The sequence below is a fragment of the Symphodus melops genome, assembly GCF_947650265.1.
Source record: "Symphodus melops genome assembly, chromosome: 8".
Lineage (NCBI taxonomy): Eukaryota > Metazoa > Chordata > Actinopteri > Labriformes > Labridae > Symphodus > Symphodus melops.
Window position 1 is genome coordinate 6,618,545 of NC_136698.1, and position 24,788 is coordinate 6,643,332.

General features: G+C 39.3%; 1 protein-coding gene across 4 annotated transcripts in view; it reads left to right on the plus strand.

The window, feature by feature from the left end:
* Positions 1-12,061: 12,061 nt before the first annotated feature.
* The window catches only part of atp11b (ATPase phospholipid transporting 11B), a 49,455-nt gene continuing 36,728 nt past the window's right edge, over positions 12,062-24,788 (plus strand). For all 4 annotated transcript variants that reach the window (XR_013779653.1, XM_079349580.1, XM_079349578.1 and 1 more), the window contains exons 1-7: positions 12,062-12,419; positions 18,472-18,588; positions 18,691-18,780; positions 20,295-20,375; positions 21,230-21,337; positions 22,342-22,470; positions 23,628-23,731. Coding sequence is in view for 3 of the 4 variants with exons in the window: in XM_079349580.1 (XP_079205706.1) it covers positions 12,393-12,419; positions 18,472-18,588; positions 18,691-18,780; positions 20,295-20,375; positions 21,230-21,337; positions 22,342-22,470; positions 23,628-23,731 (656 nt within the window). In the remaining variant the exon portion in view is untranslated. The remainder of the gene's footprint in view (positions 12,420-18,471; positions 18,589-18,690; positions 18,781-20,294; positions 20,376-21,229; positions 21,338-22,341; positions 22,471-23,627; positions 23,732-24,788) is intronic.

The window sequence follows — 24,788 nt, forward strand, 5'->3', positions numbered from 1 at the left end:
AAGAAAAATACTGTCAAACTCCAAAAAAAGTGAAATCTGTGAATACCGTTAAACTCTAAGTCATTAAAATGTGACACACAGACACACCTGGGTGAGTTTTGATGGGAGAAAGAGTGTGAAAGAAAACCTGTCCATTTATCAACATGTCTAAAGCGTGGACAATGGCCAGCCCTCTAAAAGCTCCTGCTCCTCCTCTTTGTTCCTGTAAAACATTAGAATAAACCTCCTTGTGTACCAGCGGACTGAAGTGACAATAGCTTCAACAAAAATGCGCAGGAGAGCATCTTTGATCCATTTAGTAGCAAATATTTGCTGAATTTTAAAAAAGGCGAGGCAGGAAGGTCTCATAGATTCAGGTGCTGTGCTGGTTGTGTGTGTACAATTTATGTGTGTTTTCACTTTGGGCTGGGATCATTGTCCTTACAAAGAGTCAGCAGCTGCTTCATAGAAACACCAAGTAGACATTGGAGGAAATATTGCTGTGTGTGCAGGAGTGCATGCCATGCAGGCAAATGGAAAGACAACATTTACAGGCAAAGAGAAAACAAATGGCAGATTGAGGAGTGATGTAACCCATGAGGAACTACACACACACACACACACCTACACACACACGTACAATTGGATACTAGCAATAGGACAACATATGGCAATTTATGTGTTTGTAACAGTAAAAATACAATTCTCAGTTGACTGAATGACTCATCTCAAATTCTTATCAATCTCTTTACATGCAAGTTTAACTTCTGAAAGTTTGAAATCTCATCAAGACTTTTACATTTTGTCATATCGTGCATGCAAGCTATGATAAGCCCAACCGTGAGCTAAATACTAACGCAGTTCTTTTCATGAAGTTCAGAGCTTATTGCTGAGGATATACTACCATCTAGTGGTCAGAAGGAAAACTACAAAAGATGGCCACCTCCATAACCAACATGGTATATAAAGTTTGTTAAACTACATTTGACCATTTAACAAACCAGTGTTTTAGAAATTGCTTAATGCAGCCTATGTTTGCTTTAGCTTTAAAGCGTTGTACTGTAGTATCAAATATAACACTTTTGAGTTATCTCAGGACACGGGAAAAAAGGGTCTAAAACACACTGTTTGTTAACTAAGAAAGACCACACAATAGTTATGTTTCAGTACGAAACATAGCAGTTTGGAGGACACTACAAACTTAACAGTAGCTGTGAACACACATGCTGAAAAGAAAAATGTAAAAATATCAAAATAGCTGACCAACCAATACCACGAGAGATTTGATTCATTGCATTTAGCTTTAAAATTTGAATTATTCCTCACATGCCCATTAAGGTTTGTTTATTTGAATTAAAAACATAATGTTGTTCTAAAGCCGTACAGTAACACAAAACAACAGAGGATACCCAGTATCCTGCTGAGACGGGAACTCGCTGCTTTTTCACTTTCAGGGATGTATTTCCCTTTATTCTACGCATTAATGTGATCCTTCATTTATCATCATTTCATATCTCTCAATTGGAAAAACATATGCATTCAGCTAATCATTGCAAACAGCTTGTGTACATAATATGGTATTTACAAAATAAAATGAGAGCATTGAAAGACTTTGTCCCTCTGAAGGTCTCTCACACACACGCTCGCGCGCACACACACACACACACACACACACGCACACACACACACACACACACACTTACTTACTAACAGACACTTTTCTAAAGCCCCTGCGTCCCTCACTCCTCTGCTTTGTCTTTGATAGATGTGGGAGTTTCGCGGCATGCTGCCTCTTCAGAAGAAACGTTATGTGGGTAGAGTGAGGGACAGGGAGGAAGAGAAAGGAACAGGGAAAAGCAGGTAAGGCACATGTTTGGTCTGTGCCTGATAGAGGCTTCAGATAAACATGCTGGTGTGGCTGCCTCCAACACACACCTGACTCCATATGTAGCAGAGAGGAAAAGGGCAGGGAACTGAAAACTCAATTTTTCCTTTTGAATGTCCTATTCTTCAAAATCCATACTGGGTTGCACCAATTCAGAAGTAATTTGTGTATAAAGTCATTGCAGTTCAGTAGCAATCATCACCCCAAAAAAGAAATAACTCACCAGGCCACGTTTAAAAACAATACAATCTCCTTTATCATTTTAATGATCGACAGTATGGAAAAGAAGTGAAGCTTTAATTAAATATAGACCTTCACTTGGAATATTTGTTAATTCATTACAAGATACAACCAAATATCAGGCACCTACAGACAAAAGAATTCATTTAAGCATCACTAGCGCAGAACATTCATCCCATTTTCTCATTTATTACACAAACAGTAGAGGCTAACATTAGCTGTCTTGGTTTCATTATGTTAGCATAACGGGTGCAACTGGTGATTGGGTGGATACATATTGTAACAATTTACCATAAGAACCTATAAGAAAATTACTTCTGCAACCATCTTCTAGAAGTTTACCTGTGAAGACAAAGTATCCCTCACAAGCAAACTGCACACTTGTTTCTGACCTGGGAGTGTCATTCAGTTTGACCCCATTGTCCAAATATGGTCAGGTTACTTCCCGGTGTGGTAATCTGTCCAGACAACAATCTAAAACAAATCTAATCCTGACAGCTGGCCAGGAGTGTGACTTGTGGAGCCATGTTAGCTTAAAACAAGAGAGTTATCAATGTCGCCCCAAATGTTATCTTTAGCCCCAAATATGCAAGCACGCTAACCTTCTGAACTTATAAGGCTCTGTCTGTGCAATTTTTTCACCCTTGATCGACATCTATCATAAAAGGTTTTGTATTTATATATTTTTTAGGAACAATAAATCCCATATGTTTTCTGAATACATTTAAAGCCTGTTTTGAACTGATATTCTCATTTCTTGAATGCTTGCATACATACACTCACACACACACACAGTAGCAGTAGCAGTAGCAATAGTATTAGAGTATTAGACCTAACTTCAGTCAGCACAGATAAGAGAAGTTGTGAAACGAACTGTGCAAATCTTTCCACTTCAGCTCAAACTCAGTCTCATATCAAAGCTGTGGAGCGATAACGGCTGCCTCTCTCCCACACACAGTTTGAGATAGACTCGCTAACTCTGTAGGTGGTCTCCCCCTCTCTTGTCTGCCTCTCTCTTAGATTAGTTTACTGACTGACTGGTATGTGTGTCTCAGTCGCCAGACGTTGAAGTCAGACTCAAACCAGCCAAATCAGATTTTGTATGTTCTGTCAAGGGTGACCACCAACAGTACCTTTATGTTGTTATTGGTCACATTCATCTATACACATGTAGAGCTAAAAAAACAACAACAACATGTGTGACTCAAATAAACAAAATAATATATTTCAGGAGTTTTAAGAACTTTGCCTGTTCTGTATGTTTATGATTAAGCACATGAAGGCTTATAGAAGGGCACCATTTCAGAGAAGCTGTAAATAAATGCAGATGGAAATTAGAAAACTGCTATAATCTGGTACGAAGCATCTTTTCTCTGTGATTAATGTTATTGTTTGTACATGGTCCCTGACAACTAAACTAATAAACTAAACTAAATACAATAATATTAAATATTTTTAAGCAAGGCTTAAGTTTAGCTGTTTCTCTTGCAGTTCTGCTCGAATAAGAATATAAAAAACTATATCATGGTGTATTAATTATACTTCCAATGTATTGACTTCTGTTTTTCCGTACAAGAAAAAACAAAAACTTTTGTACAGAACAGCATTCAAACAAATCTCTTGCAGATCACTATCACTGCCTCTGATGATAAAATATTGACTTCTGCACAAACAGGATATATAATCTACTTTCTGATATGCAGCAAATGTGAAGTTCAGTGTGCAAGTGTGTGTGTGTGTGTGTGTGTGTGTGTGTGTGTGTGTGTGTGTGTGTGTGTGCGTGCGCTTGTGTGTGTGTGAGGCTGCAGGTGTGCCCTATGTGTGTACGTGTGAGACATTCTCTCTTGGTGCTGGAGCAGAACAAACATGGATTAGAGCCACACCATCATGCAGGTACCAACAACTCCCTGTCCATCTACACGCGCACACACACACACACACACACACACACACACACACACACACACACACACACACCAACACACACACACACCAACACACACTTCTGTGCTCAAACAGCCAGCTGCTGAGGCTTACATGATGTCAGGGCCATTAAAGTCATGTAGCTGGAGAGGGCAGAGAGGCAGATGAAAGGCCTGTCATTCAAACAGGGCAAACTATTATGAGGCTTATCATCGCTGATGGATGGACAGGTTTGCTGCCTCAGGCATGGAGGCTGCAGAGGCCTGTAATTTAAGAGGAGGTTAGATAAATATTATGATGAGTCACTTATACTGTAGCATGAATCTATACATTTGAAGAAAAAAAAGAAGTTGTTGGTTTTAAGAGACAAGAACAGAAAATGCCCGAATGAGTCTCGCTCAACAGGTATGATTTATCACTCTGATGATGGTCACATCTTTTACATGCACTCTTACACTCGCCAGCTGTCTTAGTTTGGATCTGCACAATCCTTTTGAAAAGTTCAACCAAAGGTTTACCAGATAACATTATCACATGTGTGCATTTCTATGTGCACACCTGTGACTTGGCTAGCCATTGCATCAGGTGTACAAAGATTTTGCACGAAGACACAAGAAGAAGTCAAGTGTACCAACACTGTCCAAGAGTTTGTCTTTAGCTCCTCAAATTCTGGAGACAAATGAAGATAATCACAGCTCTAAAGACAAGAACTTCCTTCAAATCTGAAGTCCTCTCCGAATTGGCCGTACTGCTCGGCATTTTCATCTTACAGTATGATACAACTTAAATGCAGCATTCAATGTTGCATTTAAGTTGTAAACTCAACTTAGTTTTAAACTCAACTAAGTTGAAGATTTCCAAGATTTTTTTTTCCATTATTCTAAAGGCTTCAACTGTAGTTTTTTTAAAATTTATTTTAGAGCTCAGAACATTATATATCATTATACATTAAATCAGCATTGTATTGTAAATTAAATCAGCTCCATTTTGACCCACCTTGTAAGATTTCAAGGCTGATTCTTTAAACCACTGTAGTTGAAATTAGTTATACTTATGACTGGACATTATCTATCACAAATTGAATATTTTATCCTCAGTATTTACCTTAAGCGACCTCTCCTGTCCTGATCATTGCTAAGTAAAATATTTCCTTTCTAAGCTAGCTGCCTCCTTAAACAAACCAGATGCCACTGTTCATGTAGAAACTCATTTTGACACAGAAGTCCGAAGCAGCTGCAGCTCATTCAGCCACAAGCTGCGGAGCCAAGAGCACGACAGAGACACAGACAGGATAGGGGCCCGGAAGGACCAAGGTCGACAGGGGCCATGGTTGCTATGGAAACGTCGAACACACACTCGTGCATTCACTCAGGCAGACGCATATTGTGGTCTATACAGGGTTACCACAGCAACGCACTACAAAACACACAAACACACCTCATCAGGAAGGCGATTAATGTGTTGTCAACTCTGGAGGGTACATTATGGTTAGTTAGTGTCTGTTACACAATTTGTTTGTGTACTCTGGTTTTAAATTGTTTTTATAATTAAATGGATATCAAGCCAATTTTTCTGGTTCACTGTAACAACAAAAACGACGGGCTCAGATGGCAGTTCAGAAAGCAAACACTAGAGGGCAGGAATATGAATATACTGTATCTGAACAAAATAAGAAAAGTCAGATTGCAGTTATATGACTCAGTAAAGTAATTATTTTCTTCAAAACAATATTTGAAAATTAAATCACATTGAGCTATATATTTTTTAACTGTTTTCTATTTTGGGTAAAATAACTGATCATTAGTAACAAATTAATCATATTATGATATCAATGGAGACAGGGGATATGCTGCAACACCTGCCTACTTGCCTCCCTACCGCAAAGACACACGGCCTCAGGAGCCAGGACCGAACCTCTGACCAGCTCGATCTTTTCCTCCTCACCTCTGCTCAAGGCCAATTTTCAACTCAAAGCTTTATTGACATGAATGCTAAATTAACAATATTGCCAAACCATACAAAACAATATGAACAGTGATCAATAATGTAACAGGAGTAACATTACTAATTATATATACAATTTAATACAACAACAAATAAACAGAATGGTAGATGATAAATAGAGCAACAATTAATAGCTTTACATGTCCAGATATACCACAGATTTATATATTTATATATATATATATATATATATATATATATATATATATATATATATGATGCTGTCCCATTTCCTTATGCTGTCATTAGTCTGAATGATGGAGGAGGGAAGGGGTTTTTATTTTCAAGCAGCTGCTTGTCCTGGTAGAAATTAGGCAAATCTGAAAGTAGAAAAAAAAAACAGAGCCTCCCCGCATACAAACATACCTTAGTGTTTGAGTCGAGAGGAAACTTTCTGCCCTGTGACAAGATACTGAGCAATCTATGCCTGCTGCTCTCTCTCTGGGTGGCTGAACTGCGTCAGTCGCCACATGGCACTGTAGGCTTTCTGGAGACTGTATGAGCAGGAGCATGGGTCATGTAAAAGATTCAATATCTTCTGATATTACAATTTGCTACAAACTTGAGAATAACAGGAAGAAACTAAAGATGCTGTCAAACACACACTTAGCTATGATCTTCTCAAAATGTATTCGTTCCCTCAGAGTTTAACGGTTTTACCTGCAGCATTAAACGATTTTGTCTCTTTCCCTCTTTCTACGCAGATAAACATGCTCTTTCTATGCATGCTCTTATACGCAGATAAACATGCTTTGATAAACAGAAACTCATCTTATTGATGAAGGAGAACTCAATTTCACTGTGTATGGATTATTCATAAAGATAATACAGGTGCATACAAGGGTTATCCATTACAAACACTTTTACATACACACTCACACATACACACCCACACACCCACACACACACCCTCACCCAGCACACACACACACACACACACACACACACACACACACACACATGCATTTGGTCATCCATAACCAGGTTCAGTGAAGTGAATGAAGAGCTGCCTTCCTCCCCTCTCTCTGGGTCACAGACTAAGGAGGTCAGGATGTTAGGTGAAGAATTAGTAGCTGCTTAGGAAACACAATACCACCCACCTGGCCAAACACACACTCACACACACACACAGAAATAGTCAGCAGCTCATGTACACACCTATGTAGCTGCAGAGACACACACAGACACACACACACACACGCGCACACACACACACACACACACACACACACACACACACACACACACACACACGCACACGCACACTTCATCACATCTAAAACGTTTTTGCAGATTAACTTTTGAATTCCTTTTACCATGTGTGTGATTTGTCAGATTGCTATACTGTGGTTTGCTTTTTACAGTTGTAAGAGCTCAGTTTTTCCAAAAGAGGGAGACAAACACCACATATGTCCTCTACAGTGTTTACTTTGCTAAATTGTGAGAAAGTTTTTACTTACATCAATGTTCTAATAATCAAATGCAAGAAGAGAAGAACTTTTAAATTTACTGTCATTTTATTGCTTTTCTTCTTCAAGATATACCAAAAAAAATTCAATATGCTATTTGCCTTTGATGCTGATTTGAAATAAGTGCTTTACATGGTTTTTTTTTCCTGGTCAATTGGTATTGATTCTGCTGCTGTAATCCAGTCTAAAAGCCAATCTATTTATTTCTATTTCCCTAAGAGCCAGGGTGACCCTTTCTGCCAGGCTCCCGGTAGTCCCGGTCCTCACAGAGAGACAGATATTCATGCTAATGCAATGAGACAGACTCTAATGTACACACATGAAAACATGAGCAAGAAACTCACTTAGAAATAGGGGGCACTACGCAGACATGGGGTACTTTCTCATAAGCCTATTAGTACTATTAGGGATACTCTGTGGTAATGATTGAAAACCACTTAGTGATGGTGTATTTACCAAGAGGATCAGCCACAGCATGGTTAAACAGGCCTTATGGATTAACACAGTCCAATACTGAGATACAGCAGCTGACCAGGAGAACAAGAAGAAAAGAGAGGCTGATCTTATCTCGTGAATGAATCCATAAAAACTACTGGGCTGATTTTATTATTTTTCCTTTTAAGTTTTAGGTTGTTATATAGAAACATATGAAATACCAGCAATATCTTAAAATCACAAAACAGGACAGTAATTTCCTCCTCTTGTATGTCTGTGAAAGGTTGTTGTTAGATGGGGGTTTCTATTTCTGTGTCAGACGAATGAGAAGAACATGTCTGGAGTCTGGAAGCTGGAAGGTAAAGCTACAAAGATTCTGAAACAATGTAGGACTGGAAATGAAAATGTATATGAAACAAATTCATAGTTTTGAAAATGTACATTTAATTCTGTTGTGCAGAACACAAATATAATATGAGCATATTGTTTGTATGATTTTTTTTATATAGCTTGTTGTATTCAACAATAACCAGTTGCTTTTACATTTCAAGGATTGTGTACTTGTATGACGTGTATTTCTAAATTAGGTGTAGATAAATTAAATAAAAATAGAAAAACTCTTCCTGTTCGGTCATAACAATTACAAACCATAGAGGAAAGTTGTTAAATAGTTTTATATATTTCTGCAGCTAAATAGAGATTTGATCTTTGAGGATAACGTTTAAGCAGAAAACAACTATATGCATTTAAAAAGCTAAGTTTGATGTTACTTGAATCCCTTTCCCTTTGGCAACACATGCAGGATTTTTACTGTTCTCTGTGCAAATTGTGACAAATGTCAACCTGTTAGCCTACAGCATCCAATATGACAGGCAGGTAAGATAGAAGTATAACTGGATATGCATTCGATACAGAGTTGGAAAGGCAGCCAGGTATTGTCTGGTGTGATGCCATCCTTTTCCACGATAGACGTCAAGGACACCATGACTCACATGCCAGAGGTCTCCTGTCTGAGGTAGCACAGATGTGCATGAAACATGACATGAAAGAAGTTGCAGCATGTGATGATTTTTATGCATTATAAGTTGAAAGTGAATGAACTTCATGCCCATCATATCTGAAGGTCACTGTGTCCTCTACTACCCCTTTGAGAAAATTGCACTTCCAAAATGCAGGCCTGCTTGTAAGTTACGTCTCTTAAATTAGTATGGGAGGTAGAGCACCTGAATGACCAGGCAGCTCTAATGTTGATTCATCCATCAGCTTCTGTTCAGGAGTCAGACACGCTCTTTACTTTTAAGAGTTAGCTTCAAAATCCCAATTTTGATGAAGTTTATAGTAATATCTGGTGCAGAATGACCTTGGATTTCCCCCTTGTTTTCCTTTTTATAGGCTTAATGTGCTCGGGGACTAATGGCATCAAGCTCCTTTCTGTTTTTGCACTATAGTCTTGGTGTCGCGTGCAGCCTGCTGCTATTATGACTTGAATCACACCCTTTCTATATGTTTATTATGATGATTACAACATGTGTTATATTTCAGATATTGATAAACTGATTAACTGTGCTGTTGGTGCAGTTTCTTTCATTGATCCAGGAAGATGACTGACTAGTTTCATCCTACTCAAGTTTCTGCCTGGTAAAAGGATTTTTTATTTTATTTATTTATTTATTTTTGCTTCAACAATCACCAGGGCTTGCTCATTGGTCCATCAAGCAATTTTACAAGAACAATCTTGACTATGCTCTTTATACTACATTTCATTATAAGTTCTTGATTTGGATATAGATTAAAAAATTAAAAAATTAAAAAAAACACAGAAAAACTTTTGTAAAGTGTTCTTTTGAATATGTTGTATTTTACTCCAAAAGGAATGTTGGTTTGTTAAATACACATACAAAATAGGACAAGCTTGCTCAGGTTCAAACGAAACCTAATACTTTAATCACTGTGTTGTAATTATGGAAGATTCTTTCTTGCAAGGTGAACAGGGAGGGTTTTTCTTAGTCCCTGTGATATTTAAACTTTAGAGTTACAATGTTTAAATCTTAACCTTACAAATGTGAACGTTCCTGCCAATCTCTCACGTGACACTATAGATCCAATCCAGCTGTGGGGGGAGATCTCCCAGATGTTGCTGTCGCTGTGGCGTTATGTAAGCGAGTGTAAGGGAGAGATTACCCTTACAGTCACATGGGCAGGACCGCTGGGCTCAGCGCTCACACACAGACAGATAGTGGATTACCCAAAGGATTTGCAGGGTGAAGCTGTCTTTTTAAGATGAGCTTGTGACATTTCTGCTTTTGCTGGACACCGTGGGACAAAAAAGACAAACACAAAAAGGCACGTGACACTGGTTATTGTATGTGATGGATGACTGAGAATTGAGCCCAAGAGGTTGCAAACAAGTCAGAACCTTACTCTGCTGATTACTAGTAAAGCTGTTTTAATCCTGGACATAAATGGGTCTTTGAAGCATGTGGCTGAGACTCACTGTTTTTTTTTTTATATTGCCCTATTAAAGTGCCATCATGATGAACTGGTTTGTGTTGTGAGTTCAGTCCCACAAGAACATTAAAGAACAATGCAAACATATGCAAATACATTTGTATGTTTCTCCTTTTCAAACAGGATGTTTCAGGAGGGCGAGGAAATCCACTTCACTGCTGGGCAGCTGCAGCTATTCTGCTCCATAAATAGCTGCTGGAACACATTGATTACAGAGGATCATTATCATTTGCTTCTCCCATCAATGGGAAAGGCACATCACATCAGTGTCTTCATTCATACACAGCATATTGAATCAATTTCTGAAAAGCAGAGTATACAGAAGAGCTTTCAAGAAACATAGTTGGATTTCAAAGGTTTGAGCATTTCTCATCCTTCCTGTGTGACGTCATTTATTGTCCATGCTTTATCGACTGATTGGGTTGTACTGCAATGAAGTCTCAAAGGAGGCAGTGGATTCATTGCAGGGTGGGAGACACTTATACAAGGATGACCTCACTTTTTATGAGATGCCTTACAAAAGAGATGCTGAAATTGAGAAGCATCATGAGGTTTAGAAAATGGGATAGATGCCAAGTAAAATATAAATTCAGGTCTTAAGTTTTCTATCTTTAGTCTAAAAAAGTATAGGCAAGAAAATGAGAGTATCCGAATGAGCAAGGGACAGTGAGTGAATACAAAAGGACCTATTTTTTTTGCTAATGCTTAGCAAGGAGCTGCCAGAGGAGATGAGAAACTAATTCCCTCTGGCTTGCTTAAGATATCTATAACAACACTTGGAGTAAGCAAATCCAGTTGAAGTCTTCACCCTGTTGGCAAAGAGAATTCTCCAGTTTAAAAACTGTCTAGTAGGCAGTCTAGATATGACTCAGAGCCCTGCATTATAACAGTACTTGTGGGTGTTTTAGCACTTTGCAATGCTGTGAACACTGCAATTGTAGAGCATCACTGTGATATATGCAAAAAAAAGCAATATATGAAGTTCGTCACTTAATAATGATGCCTAAGTTTAGCAAAAAGTGTGCTGTTACCCTTATCAGATGTACTCAACAACTACACATGACAATTCATCTTCAAAAATCACTCTTCACAAAATGAATGAAACCAAATGCACAGATGACCAACAACATTAAAAGTGGCTCTTTTCTTTTTGAAACTGACTCAGCATGAGCAGACAGCCCTAAAGTGAAGCTTGAAAGGCGATCACCGACATTATTCATTTCATTGAGGGCCCTGGGTAGTGGGCCAATTTTGATATTCCAGCATTGCACTTAGTTTACAGAAATAGATTTTGTACACATATATTAGACTGGTTCAATAAAGGCCTTTTTATTTTATTGAATTGTAACTGATTCTTACAGTTTTATGTGAAAGAGTGGGTTTTCCCCCAACATATGTTTGCATGTGAGGAATGTTTCTTAGAGGTGATCTATCTATCTATCTATCTATCTATCTATCTATCTATCTATCTATCTATCTATCTATCTATCTATCTATCTATCTATCTATCTATCTATCTATCTATCTATCTATCTATCTATCTATCTATCTATCTATCTATCTATCTATCTATCTATCTCCCCCCCTCTCTCTCTATTTGTGGTAACAGACAGGTAGGGGGCGTTGAGAGGCCGCTGTGTGTGCAGGCAGAGAGCTGTGTGTGCAGGCAGAGAGCAGCAGAGATGTAGCGTAGCTCTCTGGGACTCCGCGGCCAGCCGTCTGTCACTTTTCTTTTTACCGGGGGGATTATATGTTTGACATTTACCGCGGAATGAGAAAAAACGGATTTATATTTTTGCACAGTTACACTTGATGAATGTGTCGCGGAATGCGACCGAAAGGAACTACATTTTTTGGGGGGGAATATTTATGGTCTGGGACTGTTTTGTTGGAGTAGCTCGTTGCTAGCGCCGGGCTAGCAACCGAGCTGGCTGCTTGTTTTTGCGAGGATGCTCCGGTGGATACGACAGCAGCTGGTAAAACCTGCTCTTCTACCCTTCTTATAAAGCTGTTTTCACATCATTAACCCAGAACAGCAGTCACTTATTACAAGGCTTTCCCCTCGGAGACTGCATGAACTTTATTTTTGATAACATTTAGTTTAGATAATAGAGCTGTTGTGTACAAACATTGTTGAGTTACAGTGATGACAGTCAGGTGTAGGTTGTGTTAGCTACCTTAACAGCTAGCCCCCGTTTATAAGCTGACAAAAGGTTAGATAAATAAGACGGGTAGGTCAGACATAACCACTAAAGTAGTGGATTAAGTTGTTTGGAAGTTTGTTAGCTTGTAACTAAAGCTTAATTCTTTGCCAGTGTGAAACTTTAATTAGGAGTTTAAACAACTTTACGCTTGCTAGCTGGCTAACAGTGTTAGACTTTCAACAGCGTCGCTTTCTCAACTTCTTAAAGCTTTTTTTTGCTACTTCACACAACTCATACGTTTTATGAGTTTGAGCATTCTCATTCTCACTTTTTGTGTCGAGCAATTTACTCAAACAAGCTGGTTTAAAAATTAGCTCCACATGTCACCTTTCATAACCTGCCTCATTTTAAATTTAGCTCGGAGTGCTGAGTGTTTCTTTTGACCGTGTTTCGCCCTCTTATTCAGTTTACATCGGCTTAAATGTAACCTTAAATAAAGCCATTCATGCAGAGCATACTGTGCTGTGATCACCTGTTGTTTGCCTGCAAACATGGCTGTGTGTTGACGCATTATAAGGCAAAGGTATCAAAGTAGTGAGACCGGTGAAAGCTCTGTAACTCCCATCTGTTTTCGAGTTGAGCCTGCCACTTTAAGTTTACATCTCAAATGAACATGAGAGACTTCATGAATCGTGTTGTAATCATATGGTACTGGCAGCTTTTCTACGTTTTGGTGGAGATTACACCTTGTTGTTTTTAATACAACTTGCATCGACTTGAGAAAAAGGAAGAGGGGTGTGTTCGCATATGCAGGGGGGCACGCCCATGTGAATGAATGGATGGGTGCGTATACAATGTAATGCATAAGTCACAGTTTTCAAACAGCTGATGACATCAACACCAGAGAGATGAATCAATGTTAAGGTGTTTCTAAGCTCCCATGTCCTCCTCACTGAGTACTTCCTGTCAGCTCAGACAACAAGTCGGCTTTTCTACTTTTAAAAGATTTATTCTTCACTTTTGTAAAGTACCACAGAGAGTTTGACTCCTTAAAAAGGGTGGCCTGCTTTGCCTAATTCGAGATAGCTGAATCTGTTTGAACCCATCCCAATATAATTGACCTAGTCTAGTTAATTAAAAGTGTAATTAAAATGTTTTTTTACTACTGGCTTAATGGAAAAGTGTGTGGGGAGGCATTTGGGATGTCTTTGCTTATCTGTTTCTGTCATGATGTGACACTGGGTCACATTAAAGGGAAGAAATAAGGCTAAGGTGAGAGAAGTCAGAACTTCTTCATCAGCAGTGTGTGCACACCATGCATGTTGCTGCTCTTACATCATAGAAAGCTTGAACTGTAATCACAGTAGAAGCAGCTGAGGAACTTGAAAAAAAAAAACCCAACTCACATACATCTTGTTTTGTCAGGATGGCATGGAACAGTTTGTGCACTCTTGGGTTATTCAAAATGTCAGTGTTTAAATATTATTGCAGAGCAGAACACAGTTTTGTAGTGATTCAGTACTGTAGCACCAGGTAGGTCATTGCACTCTCGGTACTGAAGTCTGTTCAGCTACGGGAATATGCTACAGTTTTATAGCCTCATTGAAAATCCTTTTGCGCACATCGCTGCAGCAAGTTTTTACATTCACAGTAAAAATGTGCTGATTAATTATACATGGCCTATGCCAGCCTTTAAAAAAAGTTTTTTGTAATGTTTAGCTCTACTTCAGGTCACTCATTTCTTGCACACTAACATGTTGTTAGATATTTGCTTGGCATGCCTGTAGTCGTGTTAGTGCTGCTGTTGTCATCAGTTATACCACTGAAAGCAGCACATGACTGTAGTGAATCGCTCTCTCCCTCTTTGTGGTGCGGTCTTTCTCTCTGAATCTCTGATTAGTTCATCCCATTTGATTAAAGGCCTCTTAGTCTATATTCCTGTCTATCTCCTCCAACCACTGTTCAGGGCAATGATTCCCCCCAAGGCACTTTGGGACTTGTAGGCTTTATGGGGGAGAAAGTAATTACCTGTCTGTCTAAAAATAGGAGGGGGGGGGCAAAGAAGACAGACAAAGTCTGATATCAGCCATTGTACAAAAAACCCTCATGGAAAGTCTTACTATACTGTCAGTTTTCTTAGATATACATTTCAATGCTGGCAAGAAAAATGAGAATGAGGCCTGTTATTTTGTTTTAGATTACGATGTGGAACTTCAAAACCGTGTGTCAAAAATATGCAACATACCTTACACTCTATCATCTGAAAGCTGTCTCATCTACATGATTGGGTCTTTCTTTTTTCTTTTTTTTTTCAAGCTCAAAAAAATAATAGGGGAATTAAAAAGATTAAAAAAGCCATCTGCCTTGATTCACCTCATTGGTTTAATTAATGTAAGATTAAAATCCCTTAATATGTTCCTATCTGTCAGCCAAGTATGATGTCAGCACTGTTCAGTTTTCAGATTTTAATATTCAGTCTACGTTTTCCATCTAAAGACAGTGCCAACTAACCAAATGCAGCTCAATGGACATGAGGTCTGCAGCTTATTTTACTGATTTTCTTTTAATGCTTTAGGCCTCTGAAGAACATTTGTATACAAGAAAGTCCTTATCTACATGTAAGGCATGTACACACACACAAACAGAGATGAAGAGTAACAAAAAGTAATATAGAATTGACTTGTTGGTTTCTGCAGTTATCTTTATTTTATGAAGTACAATTCGATAAAAATGGCTCAAAGAGTGCCACCAAAAGCAACAGGTAGAATATATATTGATCTGACATCTCCTCTGCCTCCTCCTGTTCTTAAACGCTGCACCACGACTGCAATGATTATTGCTTACCCCGTTGAGGCTTTCTGGACCCTTCTCTAAAAGGAGGGGTTAGATTTGTTTAGCTGTTGTAATCAAATATAAAAAAAACATTGTTTTGATCGCATACTCCACGTGGCAACAGAGACTATAGACAAAGTGCCGTAGGTTTAAAGCTCACCAATGAGACATTTCTTTTTAACATGACCACTGGTTTTATTTTGGCAACTGTTTAACTTTTGCATTTTTCTTTGATTCTCTGTTCACTCGGTTTGTTCCAAAAGATGAAGCAGAAACATTTTCTCCCTTGATTGTCTCCTTAGTCATCGACTCAAGCATTGACAACTTAAAGCTGCTTTTCAGTGCTTTCAGAAAAGTTGGGAAATCTGAATCCCTCAATTTCACAAGGCTACTTTTACTGTTAGTCTTAGCAGTTAAGTATTCAACCACCAGTTGATTCAACTTAAGCTACTATGTGGAAAGATATAAATGATTAAGCAACTTAACGGGCACCAGAAACTTTTCAGATTGTCTGATAAACTAAATAGAGAATAATAACATTACATTAGTCTTTAAAAGGTGCTAAGTATTAGGAAGTTTGGTGCCTTTGAACACAAATTTACCACAATCCATCTTCAGGGATGGACATGCTTGTTGATCAACGTCAGTGACTCAACGGTTGTTTTCAAAGCTCTGGGTATTTCAGGATTACAAATGTCCTCTGCCATGTGTCGGCAATTACCATTTCATATATAACATGATGCCTGTTTTAAAAGGAACTGCTTTACTGACTGCAGTTGCATTGTACACCCCCCCCCCCCCCCCCCCAGAAGAAAACCTGAATCTAAGTCGACTGTGCTGTTTAAGCAACTGAATAGGTCGATGAGCCACGTTGTTTAAAAAAGTTAACGTTACCCCTGAACATCAGGAAACTTTGTTGTTTAAATACTCATAAAGAGAAAGCAGGATGACATCACAAGTGCTATCATAAAAACTACAGAGTTCTTGTTATGTTTCTATTTCCTGTGATATCAAATGTTTCTAGTATTAAAGGCAGTATAGAAGTGTGTCTGCGTGATGGTGGGTGGTGAGAGTTAGTTAGCATGAAGGGGACTGGCTCTTCTGTCCAGCCTTACAGAAGTGTCATGGGACAGGTAGTTAATCATATCTGAAAGTCTAAACAGAAACATACTGTAGGAACCAAACTTAAGTGGACAACCAGAGATCACAGATGAAGTCAGTACTTCAGAGAACCCCCTGCTGTGAGGCTGGAGTGGAAAACGCGTCATCAAGACGTGGCTTTGAACGTCATGGCTTAACCACTCTCTCCTGAGCCAGTGGAAAAAAACCCTACAAGAACCTGTGTTAGACAAGACAAGCATAGAGACGGTTCATGTCTTTGAAAGCTATGATCATGGTGGATCAGAGGGAAAAGGAACTTAGTGTGTGTTATTTTTTTCATTCCTTAAAGTGGATCATTGACTTCATGTCTGGATTCATGAAAACACGGTGGATACTTCACATACACATGTATAGCCGTTTTCACAAATGCACTCCAGATAATATCTAGATAATTCCAGGAGGACTGCTCCAGAGATTCTCCCGACCAAGCCGTTCACGATGCACCTCACAGCTGGAGGCTGTGCCTGTCAGACTCCGCTACACCATACAGTATAATGAGAATATTTGCCTTTATGTCAATGCTACGTGTAGTCGGACAGAATGACAGCATCAACAAAAGAGCGGAGAACAACAAACTGACAAACAGAAAACTTCATGCAGCCGTTTAATTATGTACATGGAGATCGTAGTCGCGTGCAAACACTCTGTGCACCGTGCAGCAGTACACAGACGTCACTCCCCTGCTAGTGGCTCGAGGTGAATTATTCGGAGAATAGGCTGCATTCTCACATCAGCCCACTCAGACTTTCTACGGAAAAGAATACCGGGGATCTTGCAGGAGAAACTCAGGGTAAACCTTTCAGGAGGAGTTTTCAGGAGATTTCCGTGTATAAAGAGTTCACTTTGCACGAAGGAAAAATCAGCAGGAGTCTTTTTACTGACTTACGTTGCTATCTTTTTTCTGGCTGTCTTGATTCTTAGGTTTTTCACTTCAATGACCCTGGTGAAAAAAATTCAGAAGATATGAGTTTGTAAAAATGTCAATAGGATAGCAGAAGAGCAGTCGGTGTAAGCTGTGGTTCTTTTCATTGAACAAAACAATCAGAAAGCAGCAGCAGATAGAGAGCTGAATAAAGTGAAAGAGAACGGCAGTAATAGTTAACATGTGTCTCTGAACAGAGGTGAATGTGTGTGCGAGTAAGTGACGTGGCCCGAATACATTCTTCTGCATGTGTGTGTCCGTGTCCGTGTGTGTGTGTGTGTGTGTGTGTGTGTGTGTGTGTGTGTGTGTGTGTGTGTGTGTGTGTGTGTGTGTGTGTGTGTGTGTGTGTGTGTGTGTGTGTGTGTGTGTGTGTGTGTGTGTGTGTGTGTGTGTGTGTGTGTGTGTGTGTGTGTGTGTGTGTGTGTGTGTGTTGGACTGACGTCATGTGTCAATGCGTTGTAAGCCCATTGCGTTTGCCTTCTCAGTGTTGCAGTTGTGCAGGGCGTGTACCAGAAGAATACTATGTAAGAAATGAACAGGAAGTAGAGAGATTGTGAAGCCAGCTTGGATGAAATAGCGTGATGAAACATGTCTTCATTGTTCTCCATGAGTGTATTTAAAAAAGGACAAACTTGAATAATAACCTTAATTTATTCAACAGTGACGTGAATGTAACATTCATGTCTTTCATAACACTGATGAACATACAGCAGATTTCTGTGGATATTAAGAAAAGGTTAAATGTGTTTGTACACAGTTAGATATCATGGTTCCTCTTTTTCATATCTTCCAGCTTCCAAGCAAAACTCAAGCAGACAACTTGATATGCCTCAAGTTGACTTTATTTCTGTGTTGAGGCTTAAAAGAGTTTGTTGAGGGTTTGGTCCACTCAGAAATATGTGTGATGTTATTTACCTGTCCATGTTTCCTTAATTGAGTCGTTTTTGTTTTTTTCTTCCCTTCCCTCAGGGCGTTGACCCTCCTCATCAGAGCGACACCAGGACGGTTTATGTAGCAAATCGTTTTCCCGAGCATGGCCACTACATACCACAACGCTTCGCTGACAACAGAATCATCTCCTCCAAGGTACCGAGTGTTGTTAAAGCGACAATATGTGCTGATCCTGATCCTTCTGTAGTCTTTGTCACAAACGTTTTTTTTTTTTTTTTTTTTTCTGTCTCCTTTCAGTACACAGTTTGGAACTTTGTCCCGAAGAATCTGTTCGAGCAGTTCAGAAGGATCGCCAACTTCTATTTCCTCATCATCTTCCTCGTTCAGGTGAAAACACTCACAGATGCACACGCACGTCTTGGGGTGTTTTTCTGGTACATGTACCCCCCAGTCGGACGGTGACAAGTCAACCGTGACCTCAGTTTTCCTGCCCTAAAAACCAGTGTCTGCCTGTGTATTAAAACATTACACCCACGCGTTAAGTAATATGTATCTTAACAACAAGCCCTAGGTGTTAGGCCTTCACTGTGCATCAGTCAGCCTGTGCTAAAGAAGGATTGTGCGTCCACACTTTCAGCCTTCTCCTGATTTTATTTGGTCCTGTGTAGTGAAGCCGAAGCAATCGACTTGACTCCGTCTAAAAAGCCTCTTTTTTCACCCACTCAACTTGTCAGTGCTGCTGAAGTCAGCTTAGTCTCCAATCACTGAGTGGAAGAGCAAGAGGAAGACCTCTTCCTAGCTTGACATTGTAGACATGACAGTTTCTTGGCGGGCTAATTTAACCATTTTTAGATAGAGATGATTTCGAGATGCCTCTTGTGAAATTGTATTTTCTTTGTATTCTCATTGTAGCAGAAAAACTACTATACAGAAAGGATTGCTGAACAACTTGTATTCCTCTTAAAGACAGTAGTTACACTGTTGTTGACAAATAAACTCTAATCTTTTAATGAGAACAGTATTTTTAAACAACAAAACACAGAAGAAAACGTGTTCTGACCCAAACGAGATTTGTTCCTCTGCAGTGGAGGTAAAAACGACACATAAGCCCGAGTTTAAGGAGTTGTTAAGGGCTGACCAACAGCAACGTTTACCACTATAAACTACAAAATCCAAATGCTGGTACACACTGGGACCCACTCCTTTTAGAGGACATACCTCCACATGCTGCCTCTCAAAACTTTAATAACATGTTTAAAATGTATTATTTTGTTATGCAAGGCGTCCTGCCAGCAGAGAGGATGTATAACCACAAACCAAATACCAAAACATCCCTTTTTTAAAACCTCCTCTCTGCTCACCTCCTGCCTCTCAGTACTGTCAACTGCATGAAGTCCCAGAATGTCAGCTACCGGCTGTCTAGAACTGAATGATTTAGAGGTGATATAGTTAAAGGTGAAAGTTAAAAATGATGACACTGATGTCCTTTTTTCCTATCTGTCGTTTTGGGTAAAATGTGTTTACACCCTTTCAGTGAAGTTATAGAGAAACATTCTTCACTGATTCATTTGAAGTTGTGAAGTTGACATGACGTAATGTGAGGTGATGTGCCATGTTCTGTCAGTGTCAACTTTCTGTTTTTTCTAAGTTGTAAAGGTGTTGCAGTCTGTCCGTTTTGAAACATCTAATTACCTGTGTGTTTAAGTCGTGTGTGTGTGTGTTGTACTGAACTTACAGCTAACACTGAAGCAGGCTTCCTGTTTGACACATCACTTCTTGCTTTTTCTTTTTTCTTTTTTAAGACATACCCACATTTACCGTCCCTCTGGTGCAACCTAGAACTACTACTTCCAACTTAGAAAAAACAGTCTCTGACCCCGCCTTTGTGTTTGTCTTTCTAGTTAATGATAGACACCCCGACTTCCCCTGTCACCAGCGGTTTGCCTCTCTTCTTCGTGATTACAGTAACTGCCATAAAACAGGTGAGAACATGAAGCACACGACAGCTTCCGCTTTGTTCGTTGCAGGAACTGAAATACAGAAGTAACACAAATGTAGCATCGTGACAGTTTGATTTATTGTAGGCAACTTGTGATCATGCTTGAATTAGCTTAAATATGCATTCAATCATATTCAGATTGTTCAAAAACCATCAACCATTCCTGTTCATCTTCTTTCACATTTTAAATGTATAACAAGAAAGAAAGCTGTTCTCTCCAGCCAACTTAGCTTTGAGATGAAAATGGGTTAGGAATAGCTTAAACTGCTGAAGTTATTCAGTTTATTAAAGGTCCCATATTTTGCCATTTTTGGAGTTCATATATCTGTTTGTCAGTTTTCATCTACTGTGGAGCCATGCAGCCCGTCTCATCTGCCTGTATTTCTAAAGCTCCGGGTCCCCACGTGTGCCGTGTCTGATCTGATTGGTTAGCCGATCTGCTCTGTTGTAATCGGTCAGTCGCTCGGCACGGTTCTTGGAAATGGCTTGGTTCAGTGACATCATCGCAGTGTTACACTAAATTTCTCAGTTTGTGAGATGAATAATAAATTATTTTATCTTTTCAACGAGATGGGATAAAGGTCAAATGTTACATGCTGACACTGCTACAGTTAACAGGAAGACGAGGAGACGATCTTTGAATATTTGCACTCCGTAGTAAGACACCTGGAAAACACACCAAAGAAAATATAAACCAGAAAAAAACAGAATATGAGACCTTTAAATACGAGTCCAGCAAAGTGTCATGGCTGTTGATGGGTGATGCTATGTGACACTTTGCTCTGGGAATCTATCAACAGCTGTATATAATGTGTTGTTGAATCATTGTCTCTGTAGGGCTATGAGGATTGGCTGAGACACAAGGCGGACAACGAGGTGAATGGGGCTCCTGTGTTTGTGGTCCGCAGTGGAAGTCTGGTCCAGACAAGATCCAAAAACATCAGGGTAATATTTCAAACTACTCTGATCTTTGTGTAAGAACTGGACTCATCTTCTTCCAAACGTCTACTTAAAAGTACTTAAAAAAAAAAGAAGAAGAATAAGCTCTTTACACCTCAGAGCCAGCAGCCAGGGCTAACTCAAGCTTGGGCGTTAAATTCCTGGGGCTTGTGGTGTTTCTCTGGAGATTCACTGTAAAAAAAAAAGAAGAAAAAAATGACAGTAAAAGTTAGAGTTTGTTGATAAAAGCTGAACTGTTAGAAGATAGGAAATTGGGCATCCAACACAAATAGGACTGGAATGTTCCATGAAAGATGAATACAAACTCCACAGGTTGTTTTATGTTCATATCATTGAATCATATGAGGTTGTTTTCATTATTTGTCTTTGCAGGATGTGTTTAACCTGAAGCTCAATGATGTACAGCAGTGAATTATTCACAGCCTTTCTCATATTTGCAGCCAATCATTAGCATGAACGGGTGTTACTGTTACTCTGCATGTTGTAGTGAATACAGTAGAACTCCTCTGAAGTCAGACTTCTTGCAGACATTGTGTCACTGCTGAGTCTGAAGAAAGAAGTGTTTCTATAGGTTAATATATAATAGTTGTGTTAAAAATAAACTTATCATTTAAGGCTTTTAAATGTCGGTTGTAAATGTAATCTGTGAGATTTCAGTGGGCATTTTATTCTAACCTCATTGAACACCAACGAGAAATGACAAAGGTTTTTCATTTTTAACAAATTCTGTTGAGCTTTGTCTTTTAAATAAATGAATGGAATTGACACAAATAATTTTATTGAGTAAAATAGAAATCTGATGAACACGAGAGAGGTTGTTAATATTATAAAACTATTGGAAAAAATCAAACCAAGTCTCAACAGTGGAGTAACATGTTGGAACCAAACTCATACACTATTTACACCCTTGCGTGCGTGCATGCGTGTGTGTGTGTGTGTGTGTGTGTGTGTGTGTGTGTGTGTGTTTGTGTTTCTGCCTCTCTGTCTAGGTCGGAGACATTGTTCGTGTGGCTAAAGATGAGACGTTCCCCGCTGACCTGGTGTTGCTGTCCTCTGAGCGTGCAGAAGGCACCTGTCACATCACCACCGCCAGCCTTGATGGAGAGACCAACCTCAAGGTCTGTGTGTGTGTGTCTTTGTTTGCTTTAGCAGTACATTGTTGGAAAACTTTAAAAACTGAACCAGTCGCAGCGCAAACAGCCGTTTTCATTAAGTAAACGTACAGCTGAACATTTACGACGTGTACAAGCTGATGGCTCCATCTTAAAGGCTCCCCGTGTGGTGTAAACAAACAACATTTACATAGACACTGAAACATTCAGAGTAACAGTTTACACTCAGACATCAAAGTCATTGTGTTTGTCCCTAAGGCCTGACTGAACTACAGATGCATTAACTTAAATAAACTCATGTATACAAACAGTGTTTTTCCAAACTGTTTGCTTGGATCAGTGACATCATTACAGTGTTACACTAAATTTCTCAGTTTGTCGGCTTTTTTTTTTGTTAGCACATCTCATCTTTTCTTCACCTCCACTGACTGGATCTGATCTGACATAATGTGTGAACAGTGACAGGATGTGAATCAGGTTGCTAAAATAATAATAATAGAACTCTTTCATGCTTCTGCTAAGATTTGTACCTGTATGCACTCCGACAGTGCAACAAGAAGGAGCTTATGAACCACTAACATCAGTAGTGAAGCACAGGTTAAGGGAGATAATGATAAACTAGTATGCTAGTACTAATAGGTTAGATTTGAAGTGTATTCTATCCTTCAAATACTGTCAATGTGCAAACATATAACCACTTCATCAAACTTTGTGACACATTTAAAAAGAGAGAGTGCCTAAACTAAGCCTACAGAAAATAATGTATCTAAAGTGATGATCCATCAGGTTTAAGTTTGGTTGAAATCTTTCAGCTGTTCTGGTCAGGATCAGATGATAATAGTGGTTACATGAGATCAGAAAGCTAGATAGCTTCCGCTGATTGGTTCTTAGACGGATTCCATGGCCCCTACCCTGACTACCCTGACAATCTTCCTCCTGCAAACATCGAGGTAAATAGTTAAGCTGCTGCCTTTTCTCTGCAGAGCTGCAGCAACTCACCGAACCGGTTGTTTTAAATACTGAAAGCTTTAGGTCACAACTGTAGAGCTGTTTGTTCTGAAGCTTTTCTATGTAATGTCTCCCTCATAAACTCAAAAAGTATTTCAATTAAAAGAGTCCTTTTAATCAGCATGTCATACAAGTTGTGTGTTTTGTGTGTGTAGACTCACTTCTCTGTGGCAGAGACATCAGTGTGTCAGTCAGTGTCCCAGCTGGAGGCTCTGCAGGCGGTGGTGGAGTGTCAACAACCTGACGCCGACCTGTACAGGTAATCAGCCGTTGTTTGTCCACACGCTCACTCACAGGGTGGAGGCATGAAAAAAAGGCAACCGATGTCAAATATTTACAATATTTGAAACTTCAAGAATAAAAAAATGTATTAGAAATGTGGATAATAAATTCCAACGTGCAGTATTAGATCAAGGCACAAGATGATTCTTCTGAATGAGAGGGGGGGTCTCTGTGACATTTTCCTTTTTTTTGTCTCAAAATCTTCTATTTTTTTGGCCTTAAACTGACTTTTTCTTGACAAGTTTCTTGATTGACGAGCTTAGCCCTGCTAAAGTAAGTAACAGGGCTAAGCAAGCAAGTAAAGCCCTGTTAGAATAGTCTTAATTTACAGCGGGAACGATTATTTGAATATATGTCACTCTATTAAATATTGTTCCTGCTCGGGCTCAGGTGGTCGGTCGTCTTTAGACGGGAATATCTCCTGCGGCCACATGTCTGATGTGTCCTTAGCCAAGACACTTAACCCCTAGTTGCTCCCAGTGCTTCGTCGGCAGTGTGTGAATGTGCTCGATTTGGATTAGTTAAAACTAATGTTCCCTTTACATAGCAGGCTCTGCCATCAGTGTGTGAATGTGTCGGTGTGACCTGCGGTGTAAAAGCACTTTGAGTAGTCAGAAGAGAAAAGTAGAGTGTATGTTGTCTATTTAGCATGTACTCCACACCCCACTGAGATAATACACAATGAAAAATAGATGTCTGGCCAGAGATTTGTCATGAAATGGGTGATGGGGGTGAGATGGCTTCATCACCTCTTCAACAACACCTCTCCCTCTTGTCTGTCGCAGCTGGCGACTTCAGAATCGATCAGAGTATTTTTAGATCAAGCAGTTTTCTCCCTTCCCCCTCTCTTCACACTCGCTGAGTTTAAACTCACTTATCCAGCCAAGCTGTAGTCATCTGATTTATTCATCTTCGTATTAACCTGAAACATGACGTCCTTAATCAGGACAATGTATTTTGATAAACCTCATTCCAATTCTCCTGGAGGAACCTGATTGTTTGCACTAACTCATTTCTTTTGCTGGTTTATAACA